At 33.8% G+C, this 15,296-nt stretch overlaps 1 protein-coding gene across 1 annotated transcript in view; it reads right to left on the minus strand.

Annotated features, from left to right (window-relative positions):
• The window catches only part of LOC111708825 (tetratricopeptide repeat protein 28), a 42,016-nt gene that overhangs the window by 5,113 nt on the left and 21,607 nt on the right, over positions 1–15,296 (minus strand). The window contains exons 10-19 of the mRNA XM_023482322.1: positions 14,234–15,236; positions 13,567–13,706; positions 11,486–11,586; positions 11,165–11,209; positions 10,836–10,922; positions 5,215–5,352; positions 3,282–3,337; positions 2,877–3,156; positions 991–1,133; positions 19–305 (exon numbers count right to left, since the gene is read on the minus strand). Coding sequence (XP_023338090.1) covers positions 19–305; positions 991–1,133; positions 2,877–3,156; positions 3,282–3,337; positions 5,215–5,352; positions 10,836–10,922; positions 11,165–11,209; positions 11,486–11,586; positions 13,567–13,706; positions 14,234–15,236 — 2,280 coding nt within the window. The remainder of the gene's footprint in view (positions 1–18; positions 306–990; positions 1,134–2,876; positions 3,157–3,281; positions 3,338–5,214; positions 5,353–10,835; positions 10,923–11,164; positions 11,210–11,485; positions 11,587–13,566; positions 13,707–14,233; positions 15,237–15,296) is intronic.

The following is a 15,296-nucleotide window of genomic DNA, read 5'->3' on the forward strand; positions in this document are numbered from 1 at the left end:
TATAAAGATTACACTGACCTAGATTACCCAAGGCTTTGATCTTCGCCACCCTGTCATTAACCAGGGTAGCGGCGCTCAGACACTGCTCGTAATAGGACTTAGCATGGTCAAAACTCTTAATAGATTCATAGGTTCCTCCGATATTGAGACACGCCTTGATCTGAGCCCCCCTGTCCCCTAGGTTCTGTGCTATGACGAGGTGCTCCTGGTGGTATGTAAGAGAGGTTGTGTACTCCCCTTTACTATTATATACTTCTCCTAACCCACTCAGTGCTTCAGCTTCCCCACCTTTATCTCCAGTTTTCCTGAATTAAACAAAAATATTTTAGAAACAAAGAAAATTTTAGATATTTTCATTTTTTAAATAATTTTTCTTTAGTGCAAAGGAAGAAAAATTAAACACCTCAACAGTAACATAAAAATAATCCTTAAAAATTTTCTTTCTTAAGAAAAGTAATTTAATTTTAATTAAAAAAATATGTGTAATGATAATTGAGATATCTTTATGTTAACACTCTTTAACTTAAAAGTGAATTTGAACAAAATAACGAATAGACTATTTCAGCTCGCATGTAATTTATAATACAAAATTGCTAAGGTTTGTTATTTGTTTCCAAACACAGTAATAAAAAGTTCCAGCAATAATAAGAATAATAAAGGGTTTGCTGGTATGCAAATCCTTAGGGTTGCATGTTTCATCAACTTTGTTTTATGGCCTGTTTAAACAGTCGCAGTTTTTTGGCAGATTTTAAGGGATTGGTTTCTGTTTTTCAGTTCTAATTATTAATTTTGAGTATTTTCTTACAAAGATCTTTTTTCTGGTCTTCCAATTTCTATGTCTTTGCAACCTGGTGTAAACCTTAGATTTTAAATTTTGGCTTCAAAGATAATAATAGCTTGAAATATCCAAGGTCCACGACATCACGTTGCAAAGATTTAAGGAAAAGAAAAATAGTATTTGAGGCGAGTAATTAGTTCCTTGCTGTTTACCTTGCAATATTAAGCCTGTGCTGAATACAGTTGACTGCTTGATCATAGTTTCCAAGTAGACGATGAATATCTCCTAGTTCACCATATCCTGCTCCACCTTCTCCAACCTCATGCAGCAGGACAAGTCTCTTCTCAAAACAAACCTAAAACAAACACGTTTAAAAATAAAGAAAATGGAGCAAATTTGATAATTAACTATAGAAAATTTAGAATCAGGGAACATGTATTTTCAAGTGATCGATTGACAACGGTACCCTATTGTGATTGAGAATAGGTAAATGATTGGACGTTTACACGTGAGCCACTTTATTAGAAAAACCACAACTATAAGACAAAATACATCTCCACCAAAGTACATGACTACACCAAATTTGAAACTCCTGAAAATGAATTCTAATAAAATAAAACACAGTTTAGTCTATTTTATTTTTCAGTTTCAACCTCTGACCCTTTTAATCCGAGACTAGGTTTATCCCAGCATACTGCATTGCATACTAAATGATGCCGTGTGCACTGTGAATACTGCATGTATAAATGTATGTTGTTAACACATAAAATGACTCCAATATTCAAGATTGGTGGAGCTCCAGTATTATAAAAAAGAAGTATGTTTTATGCAAATCATGTTCTGCATTTAACCCTAAATATATAGGAGGGAAACCAAAATAACCTTCTTTATGATGGTATTATAATTATCATGTATATAGGTACTTAACGTTAACTACTCGCCGCCATTAACTTGCCATGTATTAAAGGGACTGTAAACGTAATTCCAAGCGACCCTCCATTCAGAAAGTACCGTGTCCGATTCACAACGTACGTCACCCTTTAAATTGATTAACTATAACCTATGAACTCAAGACCATCTCCTTTATTCGCGGTCCAACATAAATCCGCAATTTTACTTAATTGAGGAACCACGATAGGTAATAATTTTCAGCCAGAAAAAATAATTAAAATTAAGGATATCTCATTCTTTTTGATTGGAAAAAGTTTTCGTTGTGAATCGGACATGACTGGAGGGACAATTAAAATTATCTCCAGAGTCACTGGAAATTACGTTTACACTTTACAGTCCCTTTAAACCTCAAAGTCTTTCCTAGCTTCATTGTAAAAAAGACAGATGAAAAATGGAGTTCTTGCAAAAAATTGACACCGAACATATATGATATTTAGCCGAGGGCGTTGCATGAAGAAGTGCTGAGATTAAACCAAGTATGCTTTACACTGAAACAAAGATAATATAGACAGCGTACACCCAGCCAAAGATAATATAGACAGCGTACACCCAACCAAAGATAATATAGACAGCGTACATCCAGCCAAAGATAATACAGACAGCGTACATCCAGCCAAAGATAATATAGACAGCGTACATCCAGCCAAAGATAATATAGACAGCGTACATCCAGCCAAAGATAATATAGACAGCGTACGTCATCCAGCCAAAGTACCCTTTAAAACAGTGAGAAAGATATCGTTGTTTTTCTATCTTGAATTTGTTGAAGCTGACATTTTTCGTTCAAAGTTTCTGCCGCATAAATGCGTAAGTCACTTTAACAGAAAAACCGCAAATAAAACCAATGATATCTCATTCCCTCATGATTAGGAAACGGTTTATATCGGATTCTTGTGAAACAGTTCAGTCCTATGAAGGAAAGATTTTAAACCCATATTGACAAAATATTTAGATGAAAAAAGATCTTCTGCAGGACTTTATTAATTTTGGACACACTGTTCAATATACGATCCACTTACACGGGGTCACACAATACCAAAGACAGAGTTCGTGAAAAAAGCAGTAAAAACATGCACTGTACGGTTTGTACAGAGTACTCTGTACGGTCTGTACAATTTACAAAAAATACAATTAATATAAAAATTACCAGCGCTTCTTGTAGATTCCCAAGATTCTTATATGCTAATCCCAGACCTTTGTACGCTTTATTCTGATCCTTAGTAACCCCTGTACGCAGGGAGAGAGATAGAAACTGTTCATGAAACTTTACGCTCTCACAATAGTCCCCCAGAGAGTCGTAGCAGTCTCCCAAATTCCCAAGCGCGCGTGCGCGTTCTCGAGTCGAGTCCTCCGAGTTCTTGTTCTGCAAACACTCGAGCTCACTGTCGAAATTCGAGATAGCTTCTTCTAACAGATTCAGGTTCATTCTGAAATTTTTAAATTAAATTTTTGATTGGTTGATTTTTAAATTAAGATTTAGATTTCTTAGATTTTTTTTGATCATTACTTATTTTCTAAATTTTCATTTGATATTTTTTTATAATATTTTTACCTTGTGATTCCCATATTTCCATAAGCCTTGGCCTCAGCTGTAATATCACTTAATTCCTGAAATTAATAAATATTTAAGAACTTGTTTTTTTAGGATTAACCACAGAAATGCATCATTGAGTTTTATCATAACGATGTGATGGGGAAAAAGTTTTTTTCGAAAAATATTTTCGTTGAAAGCTCAGCCGATGATGGGGTTAATACCCCCCCCCATCCACTTCAACTAGTATTTATTATATTATATTATTATATGATGAATATAAAAAGGCCGACTGAACATTGCATGAGCAGGTCATAATATACATATATTTAAAGTATGCAGAAACTCGTTACTAATCATTGCTTTAATATACAGGGTGTCCCACGAAACATGACAGTAGCAAGACGAATTGAAGGTCGGCTTTGATTTTTTAAAATAATTGGCGGTATTTGTTCGTAAACATTTTTTAGAATTAAAATTCTAGAGTTAATACTCATAACATGCCTCTAGTCTTGGCAATTCCAAAATGTGGTCTGCATTTTTTGTGCCTTCAATATCAATAGAGATATGATGAAATTCGTTCAGATTTAGATAATTTTGGTTTAATTTAATGTGATTGAAATCTAAATAAAATTCTTAATATCTCCGGTAATATTTAAAGCTCAAAAAAAGCAGACCACTTTTTGGAAATGGCAGGACTAGCAGAATTTTTTGGTCATTGTTTCACGAATCTTAAATGTGAAAGTAGGTTGATGACTGAATGTCACAAATAAATTGAAAGTTGAAAGACTACTTTTAAGTTGTCTTGCTACTGTCATGTTTCGTTGGACACCCTGTATAATATATGAACAATGCATATTTTTTGCATATTTGACCATATTTCCTTAAATTGCACTGCAAGGGGGGGGAGGGCGACAAATAGCTAAATTTGCCCCATCATTCTGGAGGATATCGCTATGCGCTTCTCCTACCCCACCCCCACACAATTAAAATTCTTACTTTTGCTTTAATTGAAAAAGTGCAGCTAAAAAAATAACAAGTTTTTATATATCTTAAAATTTGCTAAAAAGTTGCTAATAATGTTATTGTTATTATTGTTGTTATTTTGATGATTATCATATTATTAAAATAATTGTGAATATTATATTTCGTTCAAATTCGCAAACTCATTCTCCAAAAATACCAGTAATCCGCCCCCATAAATCTTGTTTAAAAACACCCCCAAGAGTATCCTTGAAACGTATTCTGAATACATATATTTCATATTTATATCATATATGTATATATATATATATAAAATATATGCATGTGTGTCTGTGTGATATAGTTCGAAAATCAGCATCATTTATCAAAATAATATTCATACAGGGTGCTAAAAAATATTCAAGGCAAAAAAATGTTTGAATCATAACATCGCTTTACACCATAGACAAAGCAATATAGAATTGAAACGATTATTGTTAAAATAATTTAGTCTTTAAAACTTATATTTGTTAGACATCCTCTAAATATACAGATTATTCTATGGAAACCGATAAATCAATCAAATATTCTAAATCCAAAAAATGAACCCATTATATATTCTAAACTTGGCTTTCTGGGAATGATGAAAACCTTGTGAAATAAGGAAGTATAATGAGGTCTTACAACTTCTCAGGATGGATTACTCGCCTCAAACTCTAATTTTCTAATTTATTTAACTTTACAACCTGATGGCTCAACCCCTTATTATTTTAAACTTTAATTTAATCTAGCAGAATTAATTGTTTGAAAGAAACAAAGGTCTACAACATCAGGTTGCAAAAATTTAATATTTGTACAATTACAGTTGGGGGGTAAGTGTGTAGATCCTGTAAATTATTACACTACACAACAAAATTTAAGCACACCACCGAAATTCTGAATTTGTATTAAGTTTATATTTTCTTGTCACAAAATCTAATATTTCTCTTACCTTAGCTCTATCTAGTTGTTCTTGAAAGCATCTGAGAGCTAGAGTATTGTTCCCGAGGGACATATGTACAGCGCCTAGATTACCATGAGCTCGACACTCACCGTTCAAATCTCCAATATCTTGCAGGATAGACAGCTCCTAGAAATACAGATTATATATCAAGATATCTAATATTTTTAACTTCTAATAGTAACTGGTATTTTTACATTTTTAGTAGTACAAACTTGCGCAAAAAAGTGCAAAGAATATTTGATATTGCATGTTTGAAAATTTTTAATTTTATAAAAAAAATTGTAGCTTGTATAGGACAGGTAAGTTGACAGTAAATATGCATTAGCCAAAAAAAACGACGCGTTTAGTCGGAGAAGCAATATAAGTATCAATTTTCAAACAGAAAACAAGGATATCTCAATCTTTTATGCTGAGACATAGGATTAAAGTGTGCCGTAGTCTTTAAAATGAATTTTCGTGAACAGTCCCTTCAGGTTTATTAATATGAATATTTAAACTACTAATACATCATTTACGTAAACAGTTCCTTTAGGTTTATTAATATAAGTATTTAAACTACTAATACATCATTTACGTAAACAGTTCCTTTAGGTTTATTAATATGAATATTTAAACTACTAATACATCATTTACGTGAACAGCCCCTTTAGGTTTATTAATATGAATATTTAAACTACTTATACATCGTTTGCTAAATATACCGGTTTATGGTTTTCAATTAAACATTTTTACCAAGAAAAAAAATCCAAGTCGTGGCCGTGTAGTGTGAAGGGTTGTGGGGGGGAAGGTTAGTATGCATTAATGCAGTGTACAGGGGTAATGAAGGAATGCAGTATATAAGGGGGGAAAGAGAAGGGATGGATATTCACTAAACCAATGCAGTTTAAAATGGAGTGTAAGCTCAGTGCATGCATAAAATATAATTTTCAAACCTTTTCTCATGAAATTGAATCTTTGCCACAAACTCTTATAGTATAATCCTTATATCTTTGAAACCCAGTATCTATGTCTATGTAATCTATGTTTGAAATATCAAAAGTTTACATTATCCATTCGCAAGATATTATAATAAGAAAATTTGAGTTTGTGGCAAAGGCTCCATTTCTTTTAAGAGAATTTACAGCATTCTTAAAATCTTTCTTTAAAACAAATATTTATCTATTTTGCACTGACTGTGCTCTCCATATCTTAATAATAAGGTTTAATAATCAAATAAAATAAGATATTCATACAAATTTGTCGTAATACAGAAAACCCTATACATGCAATCAGCTACACAAAATTCATGGAAAATATGCTCCCAACCAGTCATTATCTAATCGCCCCCCCCCCCCTCCCTGCCATTAACCTCTAAATATGTTCCCAATACAGACCCAGAGATCCCTCTTACACCATCACCATTATATTGTCGTTAGCTCTGATAATGTTGTTCTCATATTTCTAAATAGTTGGTTTCCAACCATTAAACGTGTAAACAATGCAACAATTCAGGAAGAGAGCTCAACGCGCCATAAGTAAGTACCGTAAATCAGAAGAAGGACATATTGGTGCAAACACCAGGACTTATTGATGCAAACTGAAGAAAATATTGATGCAGATATTGAAGCAAATTGATGCAGATATTGAAACATATTGATGCAAACATCATACAGTCAAAACCAGAAAGACCCTGAATTAATTGACAGTTAATCAGACGACTTTACATATATATATCTGTTGTAATTATAAACGCACAATTTAAAGGTAGACCACATTTTGGAATTGGCAGGACTAGGGATATTTTGTTATTATCGTTTTATTAATCATATTTGTAAAATTTAAATGTAACGTTGTCTTATTTACTTTAAATCAATTCCCGGTCTTTATGGTCAGGACTGTATCATATGATGCAGACTTCAAAACATATTGATGCAGACTTCAGGACATATTGATGCAGACTTCAGAACATATTGATACAGACTTCAGAACATATTGATGCAGACTTCAGAACATATTGCGATGCAAACTTGAGAACATATTGATGCAAACTTCAGAACATATTAATTCAAGCCATTTTGAAATCATTTTAATTTTTGTAAAGCATTTTAGTTAAGAAAGACAATGAAAAGTAAACACATTTGGATGAGAAGAGAAAACAATTGATTAATTGAAAGATAAAGTGAATGATTGTAAGAAAAGACAGAAAATGGCTGAAAGCTAAATAAAGGTCCGATGCATGAAATAAATGCCTTGATAAAATGGATATGAAGATGGGGGGGGGGAAGGGGGGGGAAAGAGGGCAAGGGGGGATGTAATTAGAAACTATGGTGTAAACTGTACGGGAAGGAATGCTGTTTCATAATTAAGGGTAATGTTTTAGTATAAGATCAAAGCTAGGATTAGATTACATGCCTGGGTTAGTTAAAGCTTTATTCAAGTAAACTTTGAAAAGAGGAAATTATCACCTAAACCCACAATTTGAAGTTTATCTGGCTTTATTTCGGTTTAAAAATCTAAAATTTTATAGAATTTTCAAAGAGTTAGAGATTTTGTGAACATTTTGAAAAAATCAAAAATGTGTTGGACCCCAGATCGTTAGACGTGACTCCAGCTATTAGCGCTTAACCTTTTTTTTTGATATTTTTGTCTGGTTGGTTGGTTCGTTGGCTGGTTGGTTGGTTGGTTGGTTGTTGGTTGGTTGGTTGATTGGTTGGTTGGTTGGTTGGTTGGTTGGTTGGTTGCTTTGTTGGTTGTTTTTCTGATTGGTTGGTTGATTGTCTGTCTGTTTGGTTGGTTGGTTGGTTGGTTGGTTGGTTGGTTTTCTGGCTGGTTGGTTGATTGTCTGTTAGGTTGGTTGTCTGATTGGTTCGTTGGTTGTCTGGTTGGTTGGTTAATTGTCTGGTTGGTTTTCTGGCTGGTTGGTTGGTTAATTGTCTGTTAGGTTGGTTGTCTGGTTGGTTATCTGGTTGGTTGTCTGGTTGGCTGTCTGGTTGGTTGTCTGGTTGATGGTTGGTTGGTTGGGGGCCTTGTTTAAAAACCTAGAGCCTAGCCCTGGTTTTGAGACCTGGGGCTGCGGCAAAAACGTCCCAGTTCTCCTTTAATTGCTGGATAACATGCGAGAACTAGGGGCACCACCACTACACAATACAATATATCTAACACAATCTTGTTTTATGTAAAATCCAGAGATGTTTCCATTAAAACATCTTTTTTTCGGCTGAGAACGTAAGAATTCGGTGGAATGGGGGGCTGAATTTTGGAACCTTTCTTTTATTGGTGTGTTGATGGGCCTACAGGGTTGTAAAGTTAAACTCAAGGAGAAATTTAAATATTTAAAAATATTTACTGCATTCCCTGTATATTAACATATACTCTATTATTTCCCATCAAAACAGACGACACCTCTCCCCCCTTCCCGTCTAACGTCTGGAGTATAGACACTGAAAATTGGTTCTAACCCTGACCAAAAAAGTCGCTCATGTCAAAAGTCAATTGGTCATAAATATAAAGGCATGTATCATTTGCCAGGTTTTCCACTTTCTAATAATTATTATTGAACCTTCAAATTATTATATTCTTGTCAAACGATGAACGAGGTTTTAAATTGCTATTTCGATATGTTGTGCAGTTTCTATTTTTAAATAATTGTTTTCCATTTTTTAACCCTTAACCTTCTCCCAATTTTGACTTTCCCACCCATCTTCTAGCTAAAAGTAATTTTCCGCTTCAATTTCATGCTTAAATAATGAATGTAATAAAAGAGAGAGAGAGCGGGGAAGAGAGACTGTTAACTAAGAAAGGAGGGAGAAAAGTCTGTAAATTTATGGGTTGATTTAGAAGAGGGGGGAGGGGGTCAAGGTTGGCTTACAAGTGGGGTGGGATGTCAGCAAAATCATAAGGGGGGGAGGTGGTTTAAAGACTGAGAATTAAATATCACACAAATTCAGCCTGCTAATAAAAAGTCAATTATTTAGACAGGGTCGGATTTGAAGTGTCGCAACGCCTTGGGCTAAGCTTTTACCACTCTAACTCACTTATGTTTTTCTGTATCCCTTTACGTGTACATTTTAGCACAGTAAAGCACTCATCAATTTTTGCTTGAGAGCGTCAGACCTTTAAATCACAATGAGAAAGAGAAGTGATCTTAAAACTCGTTTATTAGAATTGCATGTAAGGGAAAGCCGTTGAAAAACTATGCACATCCTGATGTTCAAAATAGAAAGTTTGTGAAAGAACTACTTCTTTTCGCCGAATGATGCAGTATTTGTTTAAAGCCTATAAAAGAAAATTGACTTAAAGTGGAGAATGATTAAATTTCTCCAATATCCTGCTCCTTGCTCATGCTTCGGGACTGAATTTTTATGACGAACGTGTTTCAGTTACAATTATAAACTCGACCAAATTTCAACATGCAAATAGTATTTCTCTCAGAGGATACATGATCACAGATTTGGCAGTATTAAATATTAATAAATAAATCATGTGATTCGTGTTATGCATTCTACATTGTTTAAAGGGACTGTAAACGTAATGTCAAGTGACCCTCCATTGATAGAGATGGCATTGCCGATTCACAACGGTACCTTTGTCTGATCCAGAAGGAATTATATATCCTCATTTTTGTTTTTAAAAACCTGAATATTTATTATGATGTTTCTCTTTACAAAAGTGTCTTGAACCAGAATTATTAAAATAAAAGACTTTTTAAGATAGAAAAATCTTCCCTTATAATTGATCTGATAAACGGTTAACCCTATTCCTGCTGGGGGGGGGGGTCAATATGACACCCTCCCCCTGTAGTTTTTTTTACATAACTCAAAAATGTATTGGTCTAAGGCTGTTGAAATTTTCTGACTTTTCTAACATACCCATAGCCCTCCCTTTAGGCCTAAACCGGGCTTTAATACTAACTGCCTGAGTCCTCAGGCACACTGCCTGAATGACTGAAAGTACCCCAGCAGAGATAAGGTTAAAAAGCACCAATGTCACTTTAAGTTACAACAGTTAAACGTTCAATCATAGTTTTTACATTTCTACACAAATATCAAAATCTGCATCAACCTTTGCAAAATGAAAATTGTTCAAAAATGTCGACATTTTGAAAAACCGACCAAATTTTGCTTTGTCAAGTTCATGTCATAAAATCCCGGAAAAAAATAAGATGTGCGAACTCTGTAATTTTACATTCTCTGTGCCTTTCCCACTGCAAATTGGTCTAAATACCAGAAGGGTATTTAAATTCTTAATATGCTTGGGACTGGGAGTTTAGATACTGCAGATAGGTTTAACAAAAAAATCTAAAAGGCACAAGAGAATAACTTATAAATAACTATGCAAGATTCAACTTTTTATTCAATTTTGAGAAAATTTTTATCCCGCATTTTTACTCACAATTTTATAATCTTGAGTATAAAAAGTTAATTATCTGTTCCGAGCAAAATTGCACAATTTTATGAATCTTGAATTAGAGAAATTTGTATCTCCATTTGGGAAATATGCTTTGGCAAAAGCAAATTGTTCCGCATGATACCACAAGATAGTGGCATAAATAGATATATAACATATATATATAGTACATATTAATTAATAGTCTTTGAATTAAAACGCGTCGAATTTATAAAAAAATATACCTGTGTATGAAATCCCAAAGATTTATCGAATTTCTTGTTAATTCTGTGACAAACTCCCAGAGAACTGTAAGCAGTTGCTTCAAATCCCTGATAAAATACTTCAATTAATTTTAGCCTTACGGTTAATTTAATAGACACAAAAATTTTATTTTCTTAGTAAAATTTGAAAAATTTATTTTTAATTATTAATTGAAGCACTTGATTCAAATCCCTGGTAGAAATAATTCTTAATATTTAATATATACCATTTTTGTAATATATACGTTGCAATAAATGTAAATTATAAAATTATAAAATTCAAAAAATTTATAAAGATAATTTATATTCACCTTATCATTTATTTGTTTAGAAAGTGCAAGCTGTTTCTGATATACCTGAACAAATAAAATGTTATTCCAACTTATATTATTAAAAAATAATTATAATGCTGTTAATAATAATAATGATAATGATGATGATAATACTGATAATAATTATAATAATAATAATAATAATAATAATAATAATAATAATAATAATAATAATAATAATAATAATAATAATAATAATAATAATAATAATAATAATAATAATAATAATAATAATAATAATAATAATAATAATAATAATAATAATAATAATAATAATAATAATAATAGTAATTCTATGACCTTAATTGCTTCCTCAATATTGTTCATCTTAACTAAAACATCTCCCATATTAGTGAGTGCTCGGAACTTGGCCTGGTTGTGCTTGGAGACCTGGGCGATTGCTGAACAAAATTTAATTTTTTTTATTTTACAGTTTTTCAATGGAATATCAATAGTGAAACAATATTGCAACAAACAAATGAATATCAAGAGCAGGATAAAGGAATATACAGCAGGAATCTGCTTACATATATTTGTAGTAGCTACATGCAGCAAGAAACACTCTGTTTACAGGCTTTTTACTGCCTCGGTACTTGGTGGTCTTCTGTTGCACAAAAATTACTGGACAGTTAATTTCTTAATGCTATTTTCATTTGGTTTTAAGTTTTCTGAAACTCTATGGTGGATTTAATTCTTCTCACAGTAAACTTAGGTAGTGGGTAGGTAGATAAAATAGGCCTATCATAGGCCGGGTACTGTAAAAAGTTTGGCCGCGCCATCAAAGTTAAAACTGGGCCGACATAGGATAGGACTGGCAGTACTTGCTGCGTGTCACTCAGGCCGGTACAAGGAGTCGGTTCGGTTCAAATTCAAATTGATCCTAGTCCACCGTATTCTTTTCTTGCTATTTTAATGTTAAAGGGTATGTAAAAACACCATGACTTGCAATCTTATCAAATTTTTCTCTTTTTTCAATTATTTCTTCCAAACTATTTAGTGAAATATTTTGAAGTTTAAAGAGACTGTATGAGTAATGTTAAGCGTCCCTCAATGCAAAGATGACAATGCCTGATTTACAACAGTTCCCTTGAAAGGTTTGTCTAGAAAGGGTACAAATCAGATTTGCATGTTTTTGTTTATTTAAACTGTTTATTTGCATATGAAGGTTATCTGCAAAAGTTAATTGCGCATTTCTTCCATTTAAAAAACAAGGCGAAATTAACACAAGTAAATACTTTTGGATCAGATTAAGGTTTCAAGGGTACCGTTGTAAATCCGGCACTGCCATCTTTGCATGGAGATTGGAGGGTCACTTGAAATTACACTTACAGTCCATTTAAGAATTCTGAATCCCCCTGTCTGAATCCTTCCTTACTCCTGATAATGATGAATGGTTTACGACGATACATTGAGACTCTGATCCTTATAATCTCAAGACCTTGGACAACTCACGTTCAGAGCTTTTAAATCCATCTTCTTTAGTTCGCAGATTTTATATTTTTATTCGAAAATAAATGCATTATCAATTCCATCTAACCTAGATATCTTTAATATGTGTTAATTTTACCTCAAATTTTAATCAAACCTAGTCAATAAATAAATTAGTTTTAAAACTTAAAACCGATCTTATTTTGTATAATGCCAATTTAGTGTTTTTATATAACGCTACCGCTTTATGCTCCATTAAAGTCTAAAGTTAGCACTTGAATTCTCTATACATTCATTGTTGAATAAATGTCCAGAATTAGTAAAGGGTATGGAGGATATAGGATAGGGGGGGGGGGTGAAAGTAAAGATAGTGTCCTGTGTATCCAATTTTCCAATTTCCGATTAGATGAGGTGTCTATATAACAATATTAAACTATACACAGCCAAATTTTCCCAATTCCTGCCGGTGTATCGGGGTAAACCGCTGGGATGTATTGCATATATAATGATCCAATACTTGTTAAACAGATAGATAGATAACCCAATATACGCTGCTTAGATGCAAGGGAGGGGGGGTATTATGATATTTGATATACATGTATTCTGTGTGGTATGCTATCAAACAGACATCAAACCCTCAGATATCAATACTTTGAAATTAAATGTATCTGTTGTTCAAGTACTTCTGCAGAACTACTGACTTCATTCATTGATTTTAGAATGAATAAATTTCAAATTTTAAATATTTTTTTTCGATATAGACGGCATTTAATCAATCTTATGTGTATTTGATATTATCATAAATCAAATGAAATTATCAGTTCCTTGGATTCATCTTATTTAGTGAAATAAATCTGATTACATTGCACGATCCCTGTGTTTCATGTTCAATCAAAATTTTAGTCTTTCTTTTCCACAGTTTTATGGTTCCTACTGTACATTTATAATCTTACCTAGAAAATATTTCTGACACTCCAGCGCGTTTTCCAAGTTCCCGATTGCAAGGTGCGCGAGCCCAAGATTGCAATATGCACGTCCCATACTGACGCGATCCTCTAAATCGCGCGCCAGCGCCAGATCTTGGTCGTAATACCTCAATTTATCATTTATTAGTAGTTTGCCAAACTTGACAACTTAATCAAATATTTTTATATTTTTAATTTATTAGTAGTTTGCCAAACTTGAAGACTTACTCAAATAATTTTATATTTTTCGTTAAGATGCATATTTTAAAACAATGCTCGGCATGTTGCAAAAGATGCATTTTTGGTAGGATTTAATCTAATGTCCTCTATCTGTCACAACTCTTTTATCGTGCAGTCCAGGGGGCATAATACCAATTTATATTCAAAATTATTCAATAAATTGCAAAGTGCATTTGCAAGATTATAATGCATTAAACTTGAAATCAAACTGATATTTTTTTATAATTAGAACCTTTTTTTGAGAATTTTTTGGTAATAAATTATCTTTGCATTAAGAATTTTATGTGAAAAATTAGAAAAGAAATCTAATTATGATCGGGGAGTCAGGGGAGTAGGGGGGAAGGAGGGAGTAGTGAAATCAATGATATTTTAGTTTGTTTTCTTATTTTTTGCTTTAATATTATTTTTTAATTACCTGATTGCCTCTTTATAGTTTCCTAGGCAGTAGTGAGCATATCCTAGGAAATGACAAGCCTTGGCTTCTCCTTCGATATCATTCAATTCCTGGCTTAACATCAAATAGTTCTCATAGAAAGGGACTGCCTGCCCGAACTGACCGAGGGAGGAATGGCAGTTTCCGATATTACAGAGCGCACATGCCTCCCCCACGCTGTCCTTCAGCTCCCTGGCGGTGTTAAGGTGACTGTGGTAGTGAAACATGGCCTTGTCGTTCATGTTCAGAGCTTGGTAGGCTACAGCTAGATTACCATGAGTGCTGGCTTCACTAATTCTATCATTTACTTCTTTGGATATGGTTAGTTCCTGTTTATGGTATTTTATAGCCTGGTCATAGTAACCCATGGCACTATAGGCGTTACCAATGTTTCCAAAGGCCCGCCCCATCCCTGCTCTGTCGTTAAGCTGGCGACATATATTGAGATGCGCTTGATGGAGCTTTAAGGCACTGTCATGGTTTCCTTGAAGCTGGTAAACTATTCCTAGATTAGAACAGGCTCTGCCCTCAGCAACCTTATCTCTTGTCTTCAGTGCCATATCCAGCTGCTGTTCGTGCCAGGTTTGCGCTGCTTCATGATCTCCCATGCAGCGAGCAGCATGGCCCAGTCCTGCGTAAGCTCTGGCCTCGATCGTATGGTCCTTTAGCTCATGAGCCAGGCGCAGCACATGGTTGTGGAATACTATCGCTTGCTCAAAGTTTCTCTTATAGTGATGACTAGATCCAAGGTTTGAGTAAGCTCTTGCTTCCTCGACCTTGTTCTCAAGCTTCTTGGCAATCTGGAGATGCTCGGTATGGCACTTGACCGCGTTGTCGAAGTCGCCCATGGCCAGGTAGACGGCACCAACGTTTCCGATCTCCCTAGCTTGATGAAGCTCATTGCCAAGGGTTTTCATAAGAGCCACACATTGCTGGTGGCTTGATAGAGCGTTATTATAATCATTTTGAGCTGAGTATATATGTCCTGTAATGGATATTCAAAATAGATTTTAAATTATATCAAAAGGTTGATCATTTTACAATT

Source organism: Eurytemora carolleeae, unplaced genomic scaffold, assembly GCF_000591075.1.
Source record: "Eurytemora carolleeae unplaced genomic scaffold, Eaff_2.0 scaffold845, whole genome shotgun sequence".
Taxonomy (NCBI): domain Eukaryota; kingdom Metazoa; phylum Arthropoda; class Copepoda; order Calanoida; family Temoridae; genus Eurytemora; species Eurytemora carolleeae.